The 17230-nt window shown below is 53.1% G+C and overlaps 7 protein-coding genes across 7 annotated transcripts; 3 read left to right on the forward strand and 4 right to left on the reverse strand.

Moving 5' to 3' along the window:
* Positions 1-22: 22 nt before the first annotated feature.
* On the forward strand, positions 23-763 carry ASPSYDRAFT_151831 (uncharacterized protein; the record flags this gene model as incomplete). The annotated part of the gene is made up of 1 exon (XM_040842133.1): positions 23-763. The coding sequence occupies one exon, from the start codon at positions 23-25 to the stop codon at positions 761-763; it is 741 nt and encodes a 246-aa protein (XP_040703040.1).
* Positions 764-1138: 375 nt separating this feature from the next.
* ASPSYDRAFT_89948 (uncharacterized protein) lies at positions 1139-2148 on the reverse strand (the record flags this gene model as incomplete). Its single annotated transcript, XM_040852251.1, has 2 exons — positions 1139-1263; positions 1317-2148. The coding sequence occupies 2 exons, from the start codon at positions 2146-2148 to the stop codon at positions 1139-1141; spliced, it is 957 nt and encodes a 318-aa protein (XP_040703041.1).
* Positions 2149-2862: 714 nt separating this feature from the next.
* ASPSYDRAFT_45665 (zinc metalloprotease) lies at positions 2863-4241 on the reverse strand. The gene is made up of 2 exons (XM_040847089.1): positions 3622-4241; positions 2863-3564 (listed from the first exon to the last, which is right to left on the reverse strand). Exons 1-2 carry the CDS (start codon positions 4062-4064, stop codon positions 3081-3083), a joined length of 927 nt encoding a protein of 308 aa, XP_040703042.1. The 5' UTR covers positions 4065-4241; the 3' UTR covers positions 2863-3080.
* An 801-nt stretch (positions 4242-5042) lies between these two features.
* On the forward strand, positions 5043-6131 carry ASPSYDRAFT_58368 (alpha/beta fold hydrolase; the record flags this gene model as incomplete). Its single annotated transcript, XM_040849523.1, has 2 exons — positions 5043-5130; positions 5212-6131. 2 exons carry the CDS (start codon positions 5043-5045, stop codon positions 6129-6131), a joined length of 1008 nt encoding a protein of 335 aa, XP_040703043.1.
* Positions 6132-6136: 5 nt separating this feature from the next.
* On the reverse strand, positions 6137-7558 carry ASPSYDRAFT_58369 (glycoside hydrolase 5 family protein; the record flags this gene model as incomplete). The annotated part of the gene is made up of 5 exons (XM_040849524.1): positions 6137-6203; positions 6246-6435; positions 6488-6953; positions 7013-7342; positions 7406-7558. The coding sequence occupies 5 exons, from the start codon at positions 7556-7558 to the stop codon at positions 6137-6139; spliced, it is 1206 nt and encodes a 401-aa protein (XP_040703044.1).
* A 1820-nt stretch (positions 7559-9378) lies between these two features.
* On the reverse strand, positions 9379-10738 carry ASPSYDRAFT_151968 (uncharacterized protein; the record flags this gene model as incomplete). Its single annotated transcript, XM_040842153.1, has 2 exons — positions 9379-10338; positions 10388-10738. The coding sequence occupies 2 exons, from the start codon at positions 10736-10738 to the stop codon at positions 9379-9381; spliced, it is 1311 nt and encodes a 436-aa protein (XP_040703045.1).
* A 261-nt stretch (positions 10739-10999) lies between these two features.
* ASPSYDRAFT_132776 (uncharacterized protein) lies at positions 11000-16718 on the forward strand (the record flags this gene model as incomplete). The annotated part of the gene is made up of 5 exons (XM_040840617.1): positions 11000-11103; positions 11147-11681; positions 11741-13348; positions 13405-13490; positions 13703-16718. Exons 1-5 carry the CDS (start codon positions 11057-11059, stop codon positions 16716-16718), a joined length of 5292 nt encoding a protein of 1763 aa, XP_040703046.1. The 5' UTR covers positions 11000-11056.
* Positions 16719-17230: the final 512 nt, after the last annotated feature.

Raw genomic sequence — 17230 nt, forward strand, 5'->3', positions numbered from 1 at the left:
TTGTCGCAAGTGCGATCGCACGATGGGCATCCAATCCCACCCCCAATCCTCCTTCTCCGAACATCCTACCGTCCCCGGCCTCGACTACCAAGCCGACTTCATCTCCGCCAGCCACGAAGAATCCCTCCTCACCCTCTTCCACAACGAACTCACCTGGCCCGACCGCCCCGGCCGCATCTCCCTGCACTATGGCTACACCTTCGACTACAAGACCTTCGGCATCGATCCGTTAATCCCATACAAACCGTTCCCAGCCTGGCTGGAACCCCTCATCCCACCGACGGAGTCCCGACCGCCCGACCAGGTCTGTCTCCAGTATTACCCGCCCGGCTCGGGGATCCCGCCGCACGTCGACTCGCATCGCGGCTGGGACCAGCTGTATGCGCTTTCGCTGGGCGCGCCGGTGTTCATGCGCATGAGACATGGGAAGTACGGCGACGAGAAGGTCGATGTGGACTTGGGGCCGAGGAGTATGATGCGCTTTACGAGGGATTCGAGACTGCATTGGACGCATGGGATTGCGAAGAGGAAGACGGATACGTTGGCGGATGGGACGGTGAGGGTCCGAGGAGAGAGATGGAGTATTACGTATCGATGGGCGAGGGAGGGTGATTGTGAGTGTGGGAATGTGGAGTTGTGTGATACGGCGCAGGCACGGTTGGGGATTGAGCCGGAGAAGAGGTCTGTGTTGGCTATGCAGGGGAAGGCTGGACCGGCTGTGGTTGAAGGTGAGCCGATACAGAGGGTTGAATCAGTGGGCTGAGATCAGAAGATACTCTCTTCACTGGACTCATCTCCTGACTCCGGTCTCCTACACCCCGCCATGATGAGCTCTGGCACGGCGACATCAGGATTTAGCTATGGTGATCGATTACCCACTCGACACCATGCCCTGGCTGCTTGCCCACCTGCAGTTAGACACTGGACAAGGCCTCTTGTCAAAGGTTATTCAACTGGCCTCCAGAAAAAGCCATCCATGTCCGAACGACGTTACGCCAGCTTGAATGAATCCGCATACGTTCCAACAGCGAGACTCGGTTATTAAAGCATATCCTATGTTCATAGACTGTATAATAGATGATTCGCTTTATAATGCACAAAACAGTCCAACAATAACAAATGTTAAAAGGTTGACTATTCAACAACCACCACCACCACCAGCTCCACCAGCTCCAAGAATCCCATAAGCACCAAGAGCCCCAACCTTCCTTGGATATACAGCTCGGGTTAAAACAGCCTCCGGGGGCGTCATTCGCTGCAAAGCTAAATGAAGTCAGCAGTTTATCATATAATTAAGAGTCAAGGTAGAGACTCACCCTCTCGCTTCGCCTTTGGACTCTCAGCAACCTCATACCAAACCCTCAACGCCCACAACGCCACCAACGCATCCATCTTCTCCTGCGCCATCGGACTCGTGATCACAAGTCTACGTCTCTCCCCAATCTCAGCACCCTCGCGGCCCGCCTCCCTCCCAAAATGCTCTCTCCAAGTATACCGACCACCCATCAGCCCCTCCCGTCGCGCAGTGAACAGCAAGGCGTTCCCTCGAACAGCGAACAGCGGTTTATGCTCCCACGTCCGACCACGACTGAGCATGGCGCTGAATTCCGTCCCGTGCATGGTCGTCCCGCGGGTCTCGAACTGCATGTTTCCTTGCATCTTGGTAGGGTCGGCGTTCAGGCATGTTATGTAGTATGCTGGGATGTCGGTGCGGTATTGGGCGCCGGCTGGGTGGACGAGGTAGAAGAGGTGTTTATTCTGATTCTGACTCTGATCCTCTTTCTGTGACTCTAGCTCTAGCTCTTTCTCCGATCGTGCATGTGCATGTGCATGTGCCTCTTTTTTCTCTTTTTTCTCTTTTTTCGGATTATCAACGCTTTCAGCTCCCGGCGTGGTATTGCCATTGCCGTGCTCGACTCGCTCAAAGATCACCGATGAAGATGAACTGCTTGGCCCCGGTTTCGGGAGAGTTGTCACCGGCCGGCTTAGTTTGTATAAGACGCGCCCGGTGGATAGATCGCGTATAGATTCGCCTTGGAGTTCTAGAGAAAGTCGTCCTTGACCATGGCTCTGGCTGTGGCTGTAGCTGTGGTCATTTCCAGGCCCTTGGCGAACTGCCTCTTCGTACGACGGAGGGGGGAGGTCCATGGTTCTGTATTTTTTTGGATGCCGCTTTCGGTTTATCTAGAAGATAAGATTGTGCGCGGCTGTCTGGGGAGGAGAATGATATATTTGTTTCCTACTATTTATTTCATCGCCTTCTTGGCTGACGAGGACGGGGCGTGGCTGTGCATCGTGATCTTCGTCTGGTGCCAGCCGGTATTGGCTGACGACAGCTGGGCCATGTCAAGTGGTTCTACGGAGTACAGCCTTGTCACGATCTTATCTTGGCGAGAGCCTCGAGAAAGAGATTTCCAGGCCATGGACATCTTCTGTGTAGTGTGGTGTATATAGTAGCTGCAGATGGTCGAGTCGCTGTGTGCTTTGCTGACCCTGGAAAGAAAGGGAGCCGGAGCAGAGCTCGCTTTGAAAGACCTTCAGGGAGGACTAGATTAGCACATCAGTCAGTCTGTAGTTCGCGTTAAGTGTTTTTATCCTGATGTTTGGAACCTCGAACGGGATGTTATTTTGTCTGCACGACACCAGTAGCCAGGCGGGTGGATCCTGTATGAAACACTGCGATCCCTTCCGCAACGACCTGCCAGGAGTATAAACGGTCGGTATATATGAGCGATTAACGGGAATATTTCACTCCCAAACAGCTTTGAAGGAATCGTTGCATTCTGAAGATAGTTTTTATATACGAATCGTTGCCCAGCCCAAAATACCAAGAAAGCGAAGAAATAAAAGTAATAAATATTCATTGGCTTCAATAATACACATAACTCTATAAACAGATCGTGGGTATATATACTCTATTCACAAATGCAACCACTGTACACCTCGTTATCACTTCAACACCGCAAACACTGCCGCCCAATTCTATACATTAATATGCAACTCAACTCCTCGCTTTTTTAGACATAATCAAAAGAGAACCGAACCACTGAATCCTTAAGAAACAAGACCAGCCGGGTAGCTTAGTGGTTCCACCCAGACCGAGGACTCGCGCGACGCCCAGCAATGCCAGGGGTATAATTCTGGCGCAGCTCCCACGAGTTCTGCATGCGCACGATCTGGCCCCTGGTAAACTCGGTCAGACAGCGGTCGTCCGTGTAATCCATGAAGTTATGGACCGGGTCCGGTCCAGGCATAGAGGCGGTGTTCATGGTTTCGTTTCGGCCGCTGCAGGTATCACGGAAGCGAGGGCATCCCTCGGCCGAGCTCCCCTCGGCGGGCGTGTCGAAGATGAGGTCGCCGGGGCCGCGGCAGCCGGCGGTTGGGTCGTCGACGTCGGCGTCTTCGGCGGGCTCGAAGGTGTGTAGCAGGTTCAGCCAGTGGCCGAGTTCGTGGACGGCGGTGATGCCTAGGTCGAAGGGCTTTTTGCCGCCGGGGAGGGTTGAGAGGTGAACCATTGCACCGTCAAGTTTGAACTTGTTGGGGTCTTTAACGTCCGGGAATGTCCTATTTTTTTCCCTTTAGTATGTATATATGGGGTCCTCTAATGAATAGGTGACTTACGCGACACCGAGCATGTCGTCGCCGAGGTGAGCAAAGTACAGGTTGGCGGACATGAAGTCGCCGCGGCGGAGAGAGCTCTTCATTGCGAGCTCTTCAGGGCTGCCCTCGGTGATATTCACCCAACTTGCGTTATAGGTGTAGTCGACATCGATGAGCCTGAAGGAGAAGCCGGTGGGATCGTAGTGCTTGTTCAGCACGGCCATCTGCTCGTTGATGCGCTGGGGGATCATGGTGTGGTTTACGGTGGTGTTGCCGTTGATGATGTGGATATAGGTGTCAATCTGGACATCGAAGACATCGCGGGTCGCAGGCTGATGGGCCTCGCGAGCCTCCTTGTCGTGCAGATACTGGTGGTAAGACCGTTGCTCTGGAGAGGCCCGGCCTGTACCGCAGCGGGCGGCTGCGAGGGCGCCGAAGCTGAGGAGGATGGGGAGGAAACGCATTGCGAGACTGGAGTGTTGATGATTGTTGTGATAATTGTGATGATGATGATGAGAATGATTGAGCCATCAGCGAGCAAAAGGCCCTCTTTATATGCATTGTTTTGCGGCTTCATTGTTGCGATGCTGCGGATCAGGGCTTGCTCCACAGGGCTATACGGAGTATACTGGCTTACGGCGGGACAGCCACGACCCGCCGCAGATCTTCTGCCTTGTGCCTTGTGAGTTGTATGGTTACTGGCTGTTGAGAGCTTCAGCCCGTGTAACGTTTTTAGCTGCTCTATTTTTAACAGGGGCTCGTTGTGCCTTGTTGTTGGTCAGTATCGCAGCCCCTCCTCCGGCAAGCGCCTTTCCCGACAACTTACAAGCTCGAAGAACTGAGGAGTCCTGCGGTCAGCATCCTGAGACTCGTAATCTGTCACCTCTCGTGTTCATCGGTCGTCGTGCTTGAGTTCGAGCGACGTTGTCACACAGACTGCTGCATTGTTGCCGCAGCTCGTATCTATTCTTTGCGGCTTCTTTGTTGGAGTATTCTCTGGTCATTGTGATTGACAGCATTTACAAGAGATCGTCAGACAACTGTTTCCCTGGTGCCAACTGCCAACGCTCCGGCCCTCTCCAGTCTCCACCAGACTGGGGCTGTGAACACTCAGGGTCATTCTACATTCTCTCGACAGTCGACATTCGACAAGAGTGCGGGCTGCAGACTGCAGACTGCAGAGCCGCTTGTTCGCCCTGCATCCTTGAGTCATTGTCCAATGTCCATGGTATCACCATATCCCAAACACACGTGTCGCACACCGTCTGTCGACAGCCGACCATCTCATCCTCACCAAGCTATCAACCCATCATAGACACGAAACAGCCTCCCCAAGCAAACCCAGCCCACTCTATGTATTGCACCGCACAATGGAGCAACCCCGTGCAGCCGCAGTCCCGCCCCCGAATCAGCCAGCAGGAGTTGCAGAACCAGCACCCACGATGATCGCGATCGGCACCCACAGCCTCAGTGCCTCAATCTCCGGCCCAGTTCTCTCTTCCATCTCGGACCCGTCGACTTCGGATCCGAGTGCTGCCACTGCTGTTGTCTCCAGCCCAGTTCCCTCTTCCATTCCGGACCCGACTGCTGCTGCTGCTGCTATTCCGCTAGTCGTGATCATCCCCGGTGCTGGCGATGTAGCCTCGTCCTATGTCGCGGTCGAGCGACTGCTGCGCCCGTGGACGCGCACGCTGTTGTACGATCGCTCTGGCCTCGGTCGCAGCGAGAAGGACCCTGACCTGGTGAACCCTGATCCTGTCCCACCGACACAGCCTGGTTCAAATCCTGAATCTAATTCCCATCCCAAATATACAACCGCACCAGCTCGCAGCGTGAAAGCCGCAAGGGAACTACACCTCCTCTTACAGAAACTAGGCCTCAATCGTAACCCCTTAATCCTCGTCGCACATTCATACGGCGCGATCGTCGCGCGCGAATTCCTGCATCTATACCCCGATGCTGTAGCCGGGATGGTCCTCTGCGACGCGGCGACCGAGCGCATGAGCGACTTCTTCACAGTGCCCGATTCCAATATCTCTTCTGTATTTGGCGATCTGAACTACGCCCGTGTTACGGGGTTAAGGGGGGATACGGTGCTCAGTGATGACGAGTGGAGGGCTAGAGCGAGGGATATCTTTGCGGGATCGAAGGGTGCGCAGGCTGAAGCGGCGTCGTTTGTAGAGGTTTGCGAGAAACTTAGGGAGAAGCAGCAGTTGAGGAATCGGGCGCTGGGGGATAAACCGCTTAGTGTGATCCGGGCGAACAGTCCCAGGGATTATGAGCGGATCTATGAGAAGGGGGTGCAGGCTGGGAATGGGACAGGGGAGCAGAGAGCTGCGTTTCGAGCGTTGTTGGATCGGTGGGAAGGTATTGATTGTGAGTTGCAGGAGGAACAGCTGGGTCTTTCGTCTACGACAAGGTTTGTGAGGCTGCAGGATTGTGGACATAATGTGCATCTTGTGCGGCCGGATGTCATTGTAGAAGAGGTACGGTGGGTTAGGGATATGGGTCTGGGTGCAGGCAGTATCTAGACTATCTAATGTCTGTGATTGAGTCGGTTGACGTCTCTTGCGTGCTTGTATACCAGTTCCTTTGCTTCGGCACTGCAATCGTCAGCAGGGTCATATACTAGGGAGGAGACATACTCATCCAGGAAGATGGTAAACCCATCATCATGGTTCCGGCCATACGAATAGCCAGAGAAGCCATACTGCCAGAACATGTCCGGCATCTTCTCGTGCAGACTGATATTCTGCCATCCCCCAACAGCCTCCAGGCGTGTAATATTCGAGACCGTCCCGAGATTATCCAGCCGTCCCTGGGGGGTCAACCAGCCTGTATCAATCAGCAAAGCTCAATAAAGCTAAAGCTATATAAAGAGACATACCGTATTCCTCATGCACAACTGGCTTCCCAACACTCCTCGCCGCGTCCGCATGGTCAACAATCCACTGATCCGTCCACGCAACAGTCTTCGTCCACCAGTCCGGATACGAATGGAAGACCCCAAAGTCAATAGTCTCCAGCTCCAGTTCAGCCTCGAAATCGCCCCCATCAGACCCGTTGTATGCCCAGTCGTCTGACTCGTAGTTGAATCCTCCCTCCCCGCCCCATGTCACCAGGTGCTCCGGGTCCAGCGTCTTGATGAACGTGCTCATCTCAGAGATCCACGAAGTGAGAAGTTCGGGACTGCATCCGTCTGGGCTCTGCGGGAGGTTGCGCACTCCGTCTGCGCCGCAGCGAGGCTCGTTGGCTAGCTCCCAGGCCATAATCACCGGGGAGTCTCGGTACCGGGTGACCATCTCCTTGACGTACCGCTTGTAGGCTGTCTTGATTTGGGGGAGTCGGTAGAACTATCCATCCATTCTGTTAGCATCACCAACCCCCGTCCCAGTGAATGCCAGAGACGTACATCGTCATGATACCTCCCTCCCAGATTGACAGTATAAACATCCATCCCGCCATAATCCGCCCAGTTATTCGTCAGCGCAACAATCAGCTTAATCCCCGTCTTCTCGGCCGCATTGACCACCTTATCAAACGGCTCGAGGTCAATTGTCGACGTGCCATTTTTATTCCACCACTGGAACACAATCTCCGTTGTTCCGGCGCCCTCGCCGCCATAGTCGGGTAGACCCCCGGGGACGTATGTTGTGTTCTTGTCGTTGAAGCCCCAGGTGCGGAAGACGTTTAGGCCAGCGTTTTTGGCGGCTGTGAGGCCGAGTTCCACGTCTGTTTGGTTCTATTATTGTATTAGTATAGTACGTATCATCCCGGACACAGCCACTGGGTAAAGGGATTATACATTGTTGAACGGAAAGTAATACGCGTTACTACCCGCAAAGTAAAAGTCCTCCCCGTCGAGTTGGAATTTGTCCCCTTTTGTTGTTACGAAACCTTTTCGCGCTGCTGCAGACCCAGCCAGGAGCGCCAGGGATAGTGGTTTGGAGAAGAGCATGGTGGCGTTTGCGAATAGACGTTGCCCTAATGATCCGGGAGGGCATACTCGGTAGATTAAATACATGATACGTATCCATCCTTTTTCAACACCCCGACCGGCCTGAATGCAAGAACTGGAAATTAACTGACTACGCCGGAGATACCACCGCCTTGGCTTTCTTGTATAAAGGTTTCCCCGCAGTCGCTGTCTTGGAAATGAAGCCAAAAAAAAAAGCCGTACGTCCAGAGTTAGCACGCTGGGATATCGGTCCTGCTCTCGCAGACGGCCCAACTGCATTATGCATCGAAATATATCAATCTCATTGAAGCTGGTTCTTCTAATCGGCTGTCTTCCATCGCATGCTATAATGCGCGGTGGTCTGCATTATTGGCATGGGATCCAGTGCTTGCACATCCGGCCGGAGAAGCCAAACTACCTAAACCCAATTCGGCACGGAGATCGTCCCGCAAACAGCTCGAAGAAAGGTACCGCACCGTCCTCGGTACCACGCAGTTGGCCCCTGAAGCTTGGCCAGAGCCATAGATATAGTATACTTCTTGAAGCCCAGACCTCCTGGTGTTTTGGTTGAAGCCCCTGGGGATCTTGGCAGGCGATGTGCAATGTACTTGGCTCGCGCTGTTTCATCAACTGAAGATTAGTCGAGGCAATAAGGGTGGCGTCTCTCGCCAGCCAGGACATGGTTGACTTGTAGTTCAAGATTTATTACATTTCTTCGTGTAGGACATATGTGACGTAAGCTCGAGTCTTTCACCAACCAAACACCTTCTCCAAAGGCGCCTTTGTAACCACCCCAGTCTCCCCGATGCGCAAAACATTCACCTTCCTGCTGGTCATCTCCGTCTGCCCAGGAACCCTAATCAGTTGCCCCTCCTCTTTTATCCCGACTATTCCGCTGGCAGTATACCTGTCTGACTCAGGATCCTTCCCTTGCGAATACAGTTGAGCTCCAGTCCTGGCGATCGCCATAGAGTCCAGCGAAGTCGTTCAGGGGTAAAAAAAAAAAAAAAAAAAAAAAAAAAAAAAAAAAAAAAAAAAAAAAAAAAAAAGAAAAGAAAAGAGAGAGAGAAAGAGAGAGAGAGAGAGAAAAAGAAAAGAAAAGAAAAATGGCTGCTTAATTGGTGCATCGAGACAGCACTGCCCCGGGCACATCAACGATCTGCGGCCACAAGGAGGCTCGGCGGGTGAGGGTTCACTGTCTTCTCCCTCATCTACTCTTTAATCTATTTGGAGTTTCATTGAAGCTCGTAGTGTCTGAAACACTAGTCAGCTCCTTCAGGGCACTGTGATGCGGATTACGAGTTCAGATATCAACATGCTGTCTGGGCAACTCGAGAGTAAAGTCTTATACTCGATAAAATTAAAAAGCATTCCTTTCAAAACAATCGGATCAGGTGGCTTTATTATACAACTTTATATTCGTATCAGTTTTGCTTTATCTACAGGGAATTCAGGTCTTTAACCTTTGCCAGTGAAAGTGATGGTGGATCCACTCCTTCACATTGGTCGATGCCTACAGATATATATCCCGACTGCTTGCCCTACATCGTACCACGCTTCAACGACGCTACCTCGTGGAACTCGTTGCAAATCGCTGTAACAATCATAAGCTCAGCCGCTGGGCTGCAACTCTCCCATGTTTTTGAGCAGCAACCAATATTCGCCAAGAAAACGTGAAGAAGTGCCCTATATTCACCCAGATCGGAAAGAAGCCAGACGAGTATACGAGGTCCAAGGTACTGTCAAAAGTGGAGTGTAGATATTAAGTAGTCTATAGCCACGACGGCGAGATTATAAAATACAACAAGAGGAAGTATACTCTAAACCCTCCCAAAGAACCCCTTATCCGTAACCCCCTTAGCCAACAGCGCCACAACCCCCCCACCAATACAAACAATGCCACTGAAAAGCGACAGCTGCAAGAACCCCCCATACCGATCAACCAAGGCACCACTAACAGGCGGCCCAATAAGCGCCGCACACCCACAAAGTCCCAATCCCATGCCCAGATACGTGCCAAACTCCTGCGGATTCTTAGGAACGGAGGTGAGCGCCGCACTGCCGCCGGAAATCACCGTCCCGGACCAGAACCCGAAGATGGCGGAGAACACGATCAGTGCTGCGTTGGTTTTGGCTTCGTTCATGCAGCAGATTATCACGCCCGTTATGATGCCCCCGATACCTAGGGCGTTTATGCGGCCGAAGCGATCGGCTAGGATGCCGGGGATGATGCGGCCGAATGTAGACGCGCCGTTTGTTATTGCGATGAGGTACGAGGCCAGGGTTGGGTTCATGCCGCGGTAGACGGCGTAAGTGGGGATGAAGAAGAGAGGAGTGAAGAGACCGAGGACCTGGAGGAAGAGTGCGAAGGTGAGGAGGACGAAGAGAGATTGCTTGAATGCACTGGGTATGAAGAAGGCTGTTGTCCTGGGTGGGAGACGCGCGGTGACGGTGAGACAGGAGACGCCCATTGTCGCGACCATGATGAATCCGACGACACGGATGGACCAGCCAAAGCTCAACGTGGAGCTGTTGAGCATCTTTGATAAGGCGATGGGGAAGATGACGCCGCCGATGGAGGAGCCGGCGATGGCGAGCCCCAGGGCGGCGGCGCGCTTCTTGTCGAAGTATTGGGTTACGGCGGCCATGGCGGGGAATTGGAGGAGGCCTGTTGAGATGCCGACGAGGACGCCTTGGGCGAGCATGAACTGCCAGTATTCTTTGCAGAGACTGGTCATCATCAGGGCGAAGACGTAGGCGATCGCTGGGGGGCGGATGACCTGGGGCTGTTAGGGCATGAGATATTTGATAGGGGATAAAGATTCATACCCAAGCACCGTATCGGTCAAATAGAGGACCGGCAATAGCCCCGGCTGCAAATTGGAGAAAGGCAGATAGAGATCCAATCCATGCAATGCGGTCCGCGGACTCTGATGAAAGTTGGTGTGCCGCATAGTACTCTTGTAGGACACCGAAGGAGTTTGCGAATCCGAGGGTCGAGAAGGTCGTGCAGGCAGCGCCAACAGCAACTGACCAGGCCTTAAGACCGCCGTCTGGGGCTGGGCCGAAATTTTCTGATGGCGACTTGTCCTCGGTTTTCTCGTTGACGCTGTTTGGTTGAGTGTGTACATGGGATGCCTCAGGATCGGAGGGCTGGAGGTCTGCTTGTGTGTCTGCCATTTCGTCCGTTGTTAAAATAAAATGCACACATTCAACAAGTAATTGGCGTGTACTGACAAGCACAGAGCAGTCGATCGGCGACAGCTCCTTATATGCTCCTGTTGCGCCGTCCGATATATCGGAGATACATCGGGGATCCGATCGGACTCGGGTTTAGCCGACACCGGAGCGGGAAATGGCGGACGAGACGGGCCAAACATGCATTTTCTCTCACTCTTTCTTGTCACTTTAGCATTTTTTCGTTGTTGTCATTCTAGATCGGTCGAATTGTCGAGCATTCCACGGGCCCATTTTCCGACTTGATCGATTGTGGTCGCGATGATGACCGGTGTTGGACCGGAGCGACGGCGCAGACGGCCAGCAGTGTACGCAGATCCCCTTCACGGTGAACAACAACTGACTTTCCAGATCATGCACTCTGTGCCGGAGACGCAAGATAAAATGCAACCGCGAAAGTCCCTGCAGCAACTGCGTCAAATCCAAGAATGCATCGTGCGTCTATGACGGTGATGCGACGCCGCTGCGATTCCGGGGCACGGGGGACCTGGATCTTGCCAAAGTGTCGCCAGAACGCCATTCAATGGGGCCGCCTGATGGTGCTGCGTCGCAGGTACCAAGTTACGCGTCTAGGTCGCTGGCATCTAGTTCCAAGGGCTCGTTATCCCGAACGAGTCTTGCATCCGCCTCTGAGGTGGAGTCTATGAAGAGCACGATTAAACGTCTTGAAGAGCAGCTGGTCAAAGTTACGCAGACAGCCAGCCCGCAGCCTCGTCCGACTCCGAGTTCTAATAATATTGAAACAACTACTTCGCAATTGGCAGGGACTTTTCATATCAACCACGGCAGCCGTGTTGATGCCAATTCGCAGGCCGTCAGCCGGAACCTGGTGATCCATAAAAGCCGCCTATTCGGTGCCAGTCACTGGGCGCAGGGTGCTTCAATGGTAGGTGTTCACGTTTGCCCCGTTCACGTTTGCCCCGGATGCGTACTAACTCTGCACAGTTTCGCGATGTCTTTGAGGTGATCGAGCCGCATATACGCGCCAAGGGTCCCAAGACAATCTCCGGGATGAAGAGATGCAAGGATCTAGCGAGGATCATCAAAGCCCAACGGACGCCGCGATGGCCAACTCCGCCGACTACAGAACTCCCACCTAAAGGGATTGCTGACGAGCTTGTTGACTGTTATCTTCGGACTGTTGAAACCACCTTCCGAGTGCTGCATATACCCACATTCAAAACCGAGTACGATGCGCTTTGGGTGTCGGATGCCGGACCCAGCATTGCATTTACCGTGCAGCTCAAGCTTGTCCTCGCCATTGGGGCCATAACGTATGATGAACGCTTCTCTCTCAGGGCGTCGGCCATCCGCTGGGTATACGAAGCTCACACTTGGCTTTCGGACCCGGACTTCAAGCCTCGATTGAACATTCAGTGTTTGCAGAGTAGGATTCTACTGCTGATCGCGCGAGAGACGATAAATGTGGGCGGTGACTCTAGCTGGATTTCTACGGGCGCTCTACTCCGCACAGCAATGCATATGGGATTGAACAGAGATCCCTCTTGTCTGCCGAATCGGACGACAGTCGCAGCTGAAATGCGAAGAAGACTCTGGAACACAATCTTAGAGCTATCCCTACAATCTAGCATCATGTCCGGCGGGGCGCCCCTACTCTCAGTTGACGACTTTGATTGTGAACCACCTGCAAATTTTGACGACGAACAGCTTCTTACCGACGACCCCGTGCCTAAGACTGACGATGAATATACCCAGACCTCAATTGCCAGAGAGCTCCGCAAGACCTATCCGCAGCGCCTCGCAATTGCACGGTTCTTGAATGATCTAGAGACCTATGCGACCTACGAGCGCACACTCCAATTTGACACAGAACTTAGGGCTTCATACCGAGCCATTTGTAGAACACTGCGAGGGTTCAAGTCCGGCCATGGACGGGCACCCTCGCAGTTTGAAACAAGGGTGCTAGATTTCATCATCCACTACTACTTCTGCTGTCTTCATATGCCGTTCTTCGAACAGTCGCTCCGCGACCCGACATACGCGTTTTCCAGAAAAGTGGTCATCGAGAGCGCTATGAAGGTCTGGTGCGCCATCTACCCGTCGTCCAATATCATGGCGGCGACTCCTCGCGACGAGCAACTATCAGATAGAGATGACATGACGCGCTTTGTGACTTGTGGATTTGGGTTCTACCGCACAGGGAGTATGCTCGCGGCCATGTTTGTATCTCTAGAGCTCAAGGCCCAGCTGCAAGACGAAGACAGCCTTGGCCCCAGTCCCTACCGCCTGGACCTGTTCGCTCTACTCACGGATGCAAAGGCGCGGTTCTGGGATATGATTGAATGTGGAGAGACAAACATCAAGGGGTTCCTCCTGGCGACGCTGGTATCGGCCCAGGTCGAAGGGCTCATGCAGGGGCTGGGGCCGGGTGAATTCCCAGACCATCTTCTGCGGGCGGCCGAGCAGGCGGAGCAACGTTGTATCGCGTTCATGGAGGACAAGGCGGCGCGGGGCTACAATGGGATGAATATCGATGCCGTAAATGAGATCTCCGAGAATTCGGCCCCATTCATGGGCGACTGGGAGTGCATCGTAGGTGACTCCACACTGGGTACTCTCCTCCCACCACTAAGCTGACAGCCTATTAGATGTCGGATACCGACAACTTCTTTAATTTCGGGGATGTTGAGCCGCTGAGCTGGGTGTTGAACGACGAGAGTCGGCCATTCATGATGTAAAGTGGTGACACCGGGTTTCACACGAATAATATGGTGTTATGTTTTGTGGGACAGTGTTGATTCACTATTATGGTCATTCTCTCCAGGCCCCAACAGTCCAACTCCGCCACTGCAGCCTGGATCCTCGACCGCTTATTTTAACCCCCGCCGCTCGCCATCCTGGCCTCCTCGACGTTCTAAATTTCTCATAACTAATACTCTTACCAAGTACTCGTAGTCAATTGATACCCTGTACATTCCACGAAATGGCTTCGGCTGACACCGAGTATTCCCACACTCTGCAGCACATCACTGACGCCAAACTCGAGGAGCTATCCAACAAGAGGCAGCTCTTCCAGAAGCGCAAAGCTGCTGCCTTGGAGGAGGCTGACTCTCTGGAGTCTCCCGTCGAAAAAGTCCGTGTTCTGTCGAACGGCGTCAAGACCTGCTTTGACATCCGTGTCGACAACGACGGCCGTATCTCGGACCACGCAGACACCAAGCGCGAACTCATCACTGAGCTTTCTAACCTCGGTCGCTTCCTGAAGCAAGCCGAGTATGATCCCTCGATCTCGGAGGATACCCTTGAACGATGGCGTCGCTCGTTGCTGTCGCTACTCGACGTCCAGACTCTGAAGTATGAGTATGCTACCCTCTTTGCCCAGCTCACAATGGAGTGGCTCTCTGTGAAAAAGAATCCAAAGTCCCGAGAGGCCGAGGCGAGCTCCGATGACTTTGAAGAGCTGGCCAGCGCCCGCAAGACGGAAGCGAAAAGGAAATGGGAGGAGAATGTGTTCACACCCGCTGAAATTGACTCCGATACCGTCACGGCGTTCCTCGGTGACTTGTTCACGGGCCCATCTGGACCTGTCGAGGACGAAATTACTGATACCCACAAGGACGTCATCAAGGCGCTCGAGAGACTGCGCGAGAAGGTCGCAGCATTCGAGACTGAATTGACCTCATCAACGCAGTTCAACCCTACAACACTGAAATGGGTTATATCCAGTCTTCTGAGTTCCGACCTACCCACCGAGAAGCAGAGATCCGTTCTTAGGGAGTTTATAAAAGACAACACAGTATTAACCGAGCTGGCCGATGTCCTCAACATGCGACTTGCAGCGCTGCGCACTTGGTCTTGGGGCCCCGAGGTGGCCATTGAACAGCGACGCCAACTTAACGGAAACTACCACATTTACATGCATGAAGACCTCATACAAGCCATCTTCCTGCAGTATCTGGGTGTCAAATGGTCGGTGTTTTTCAAAAAGTCATTAGTCGACTTTCGAAACCTCAAGGGAGTTTGGAAAACCCCAAGGTCTAGGGTCCCTGCTATAGACAAGCAGCGACGGCGTTTTTTCCTTGACGCACCGTGCACCGACAAGCCCAGCCTGCAGATCGTCAGAGAGTCTATCCATCGCAATGCGTACTTCGTATCTCAGCTTTTGGATGCCGAAGACGAGCAGAGGGGAGTAGGAGAGGGCGAGGTAGAGGCTGAGCAGACATACGCAAGAAGACGCGCCATGCAACAAGCGCAGTTGAAACAACTGCAACAAGCGCAGATGGCACAACAAGCGCCGATGGTACAGCAAGCGCCGGCGTCGCGAATGGCAATGGGATCCGTGAGCGCTCCGCAATTCTCGCAGATCCTTCCCCAGAATGAGGTGTTGGGCCAGAATATGGAATTCGGCTGGAACGATCGCGACAGCAGTACGGTTGAGTATGAAGAGTCTTATGATTCGCACGGTTTTGCGCCGAACGTTATGAAGCCCTCAAGCCCAATGCAGGCAAAGCAGAACCTTCTACTGCTGCTGAGCGCGGATATCACCATTAACAAGCGACTGTACGGCGAGATTACATGTTTCCGCGCGCAGTATGATTCGCTATATCCGAGTCTGCCCCATGCCACTATCCTGGCTGTTCTCAGGTTTCTTGGTGTGTCCGAGCAGTGGACTGGCTTTTTTGAAAAGTTCCTTGCTGCTCCTCTGAAGTTTGTTGACGAACCAGATGTTGAGCCCCGGCTCCGTCGTCGTGGTACTCCTGGGTCTCACGTTTTGAGTGAAGTATTTGGCGAGGCCACTCTGTTCTGTCTCGACTTCTTGATCAACAAGGAAACCAACGGGGAGTCGCTATGGCGAGTAAATGACGACCTCTGGTTCTGGTCGCGGAGCCAGAACACTTGCGTTACAGCATGGAAGGCTATTCAAAAATTCAGCGAGACCATGGGTCTCCCCATCGGTGAGAAGTCTGGTGGCGCCCATATTACGGCTGAAAATGGGTCCAAGACCAGCATGCAGCCGTCATTGCCGAACGGCAGAATCAAATGGGGGATGCTGTATCTGAATCCAGAGTCCGGCCGTTTCGAGATCGATCAAGAGATGGTAGACGGCCACATCGACGAGTTGAAACGGCAGTTGCAGGATAAAGAAAGCAGCATCTTCGGCTGGATTCAGGCCTGGAATGCTTTCGCTTCGACCTTCTTCACCTACAATTTCGGGACACCCGCAAACTGCTTCGGTCAGCAGCACGTCGACATGATGCTGCAAACCCACGAACGCATCCAGCGCGAGATATTCTCAACCGAGCAGGGCAGCGGCGATCGCAGCGTCATCACCTTCCTCCGCAAGACAATCCAGTCCCGCTTCGGGAACACCTCCATCCCAGACGGGTACTTCTTCCTCCCAATCGACCTCGGCGGGCTTGAATTATCCAGCCCATTCATCAACCTCGTTGGCCTGCGCGACTCCATAATCGCAAGCCCGGACTCCCTCCTCGACGACTTCTTCACCACAGAAGTCGACAAGTACAACACTCTGAAGCGCCGCTACGCCATGAAGCCCAAAGAGCGCCTCGTTGCGACAAACAGGTTCCGTCCTGACGATATTGACACCTTCATGTCCTTCGAGGAGTACACCCGCCACCGCGAACTCCTAAACTACGGGCTGGGGCCCCAGCTAGTTAACGTCTACGACCAACTCCTCCGTCACCCGTCGCAGCAGGACATCGGGTACGATTCCACAGGACCCATCTCTGTAGGATTGGCGCAGCTCAAGAACCAGAATGGCCTGAGCGGGATCAAGAGCGATTGGAGCGCCATGTCGCCTTATTGGAAGTGGGTGGCGCAGCTTTATGGACCGGAGATTGTGGACCGTTTTGGTGGGTTTAATGTTGTTGACCCCGGCTTGTTGCCTATTGGACTTATTAGCCAGTTCCGCAGTGGGAGGGTGAGTTGGCGTGAGGAGTAGGCTGGTGTAATGGATTTATGAATACATCTTTTCTCATGTGTGCGATTGTCTTTCTGTGCTTCGAGATTGTATCTACCATTGGTACCGAATATCATTGCCAACGGACATTATTTATTGAACTGCAACGGAGGGAGCAGCCATCGAATCGAACAAGCTTGTTGTGGTGTCACTCAACTTTACAAGATATAGAGCTTACCTATATATCTCAGTTCTACGGTCTCCCTCGAGCTCGGCCTTGGAAACCGCAGCGAGTCTATACCACATGACGAAGGTTTGCATCCCTAAAGAAAACTGAAGAATGCACTCTTCCCGATAGAGATTCTGCCTTCCTAATTAGACTAGATCGAAGCTATTCCTTCCTGATAGTTTATATACCAGCCGTCCGCTTGTAGGATCGCCTGTACACAGTAAGATACTGTATAACACATCTAGATCCTGACCGGGATATATGGCGTCAATTCCTTTCGTAGTAAAGCGCAGTATAGTAAGGTTCAATACCAGCTAGGATATCT

The sequence above is a fragment of the Aspergillus sydowii genome (genome assembly GCF_001890705.1).
Source record: "Aspergillus sydowii CBS 593.65 unplaced genomic scaffold ASPSYscaffold_5, whole genome shotgun sequence".
In the NCBI taxonomy this organism is placed as follows: domain Eukaryota; kingdom Fungi; phylum Ascomycota; class Eurotiomycetes; order Eurotiales; family Aspergillaceae; genus Aspergillus; species Aspergillus sydowii.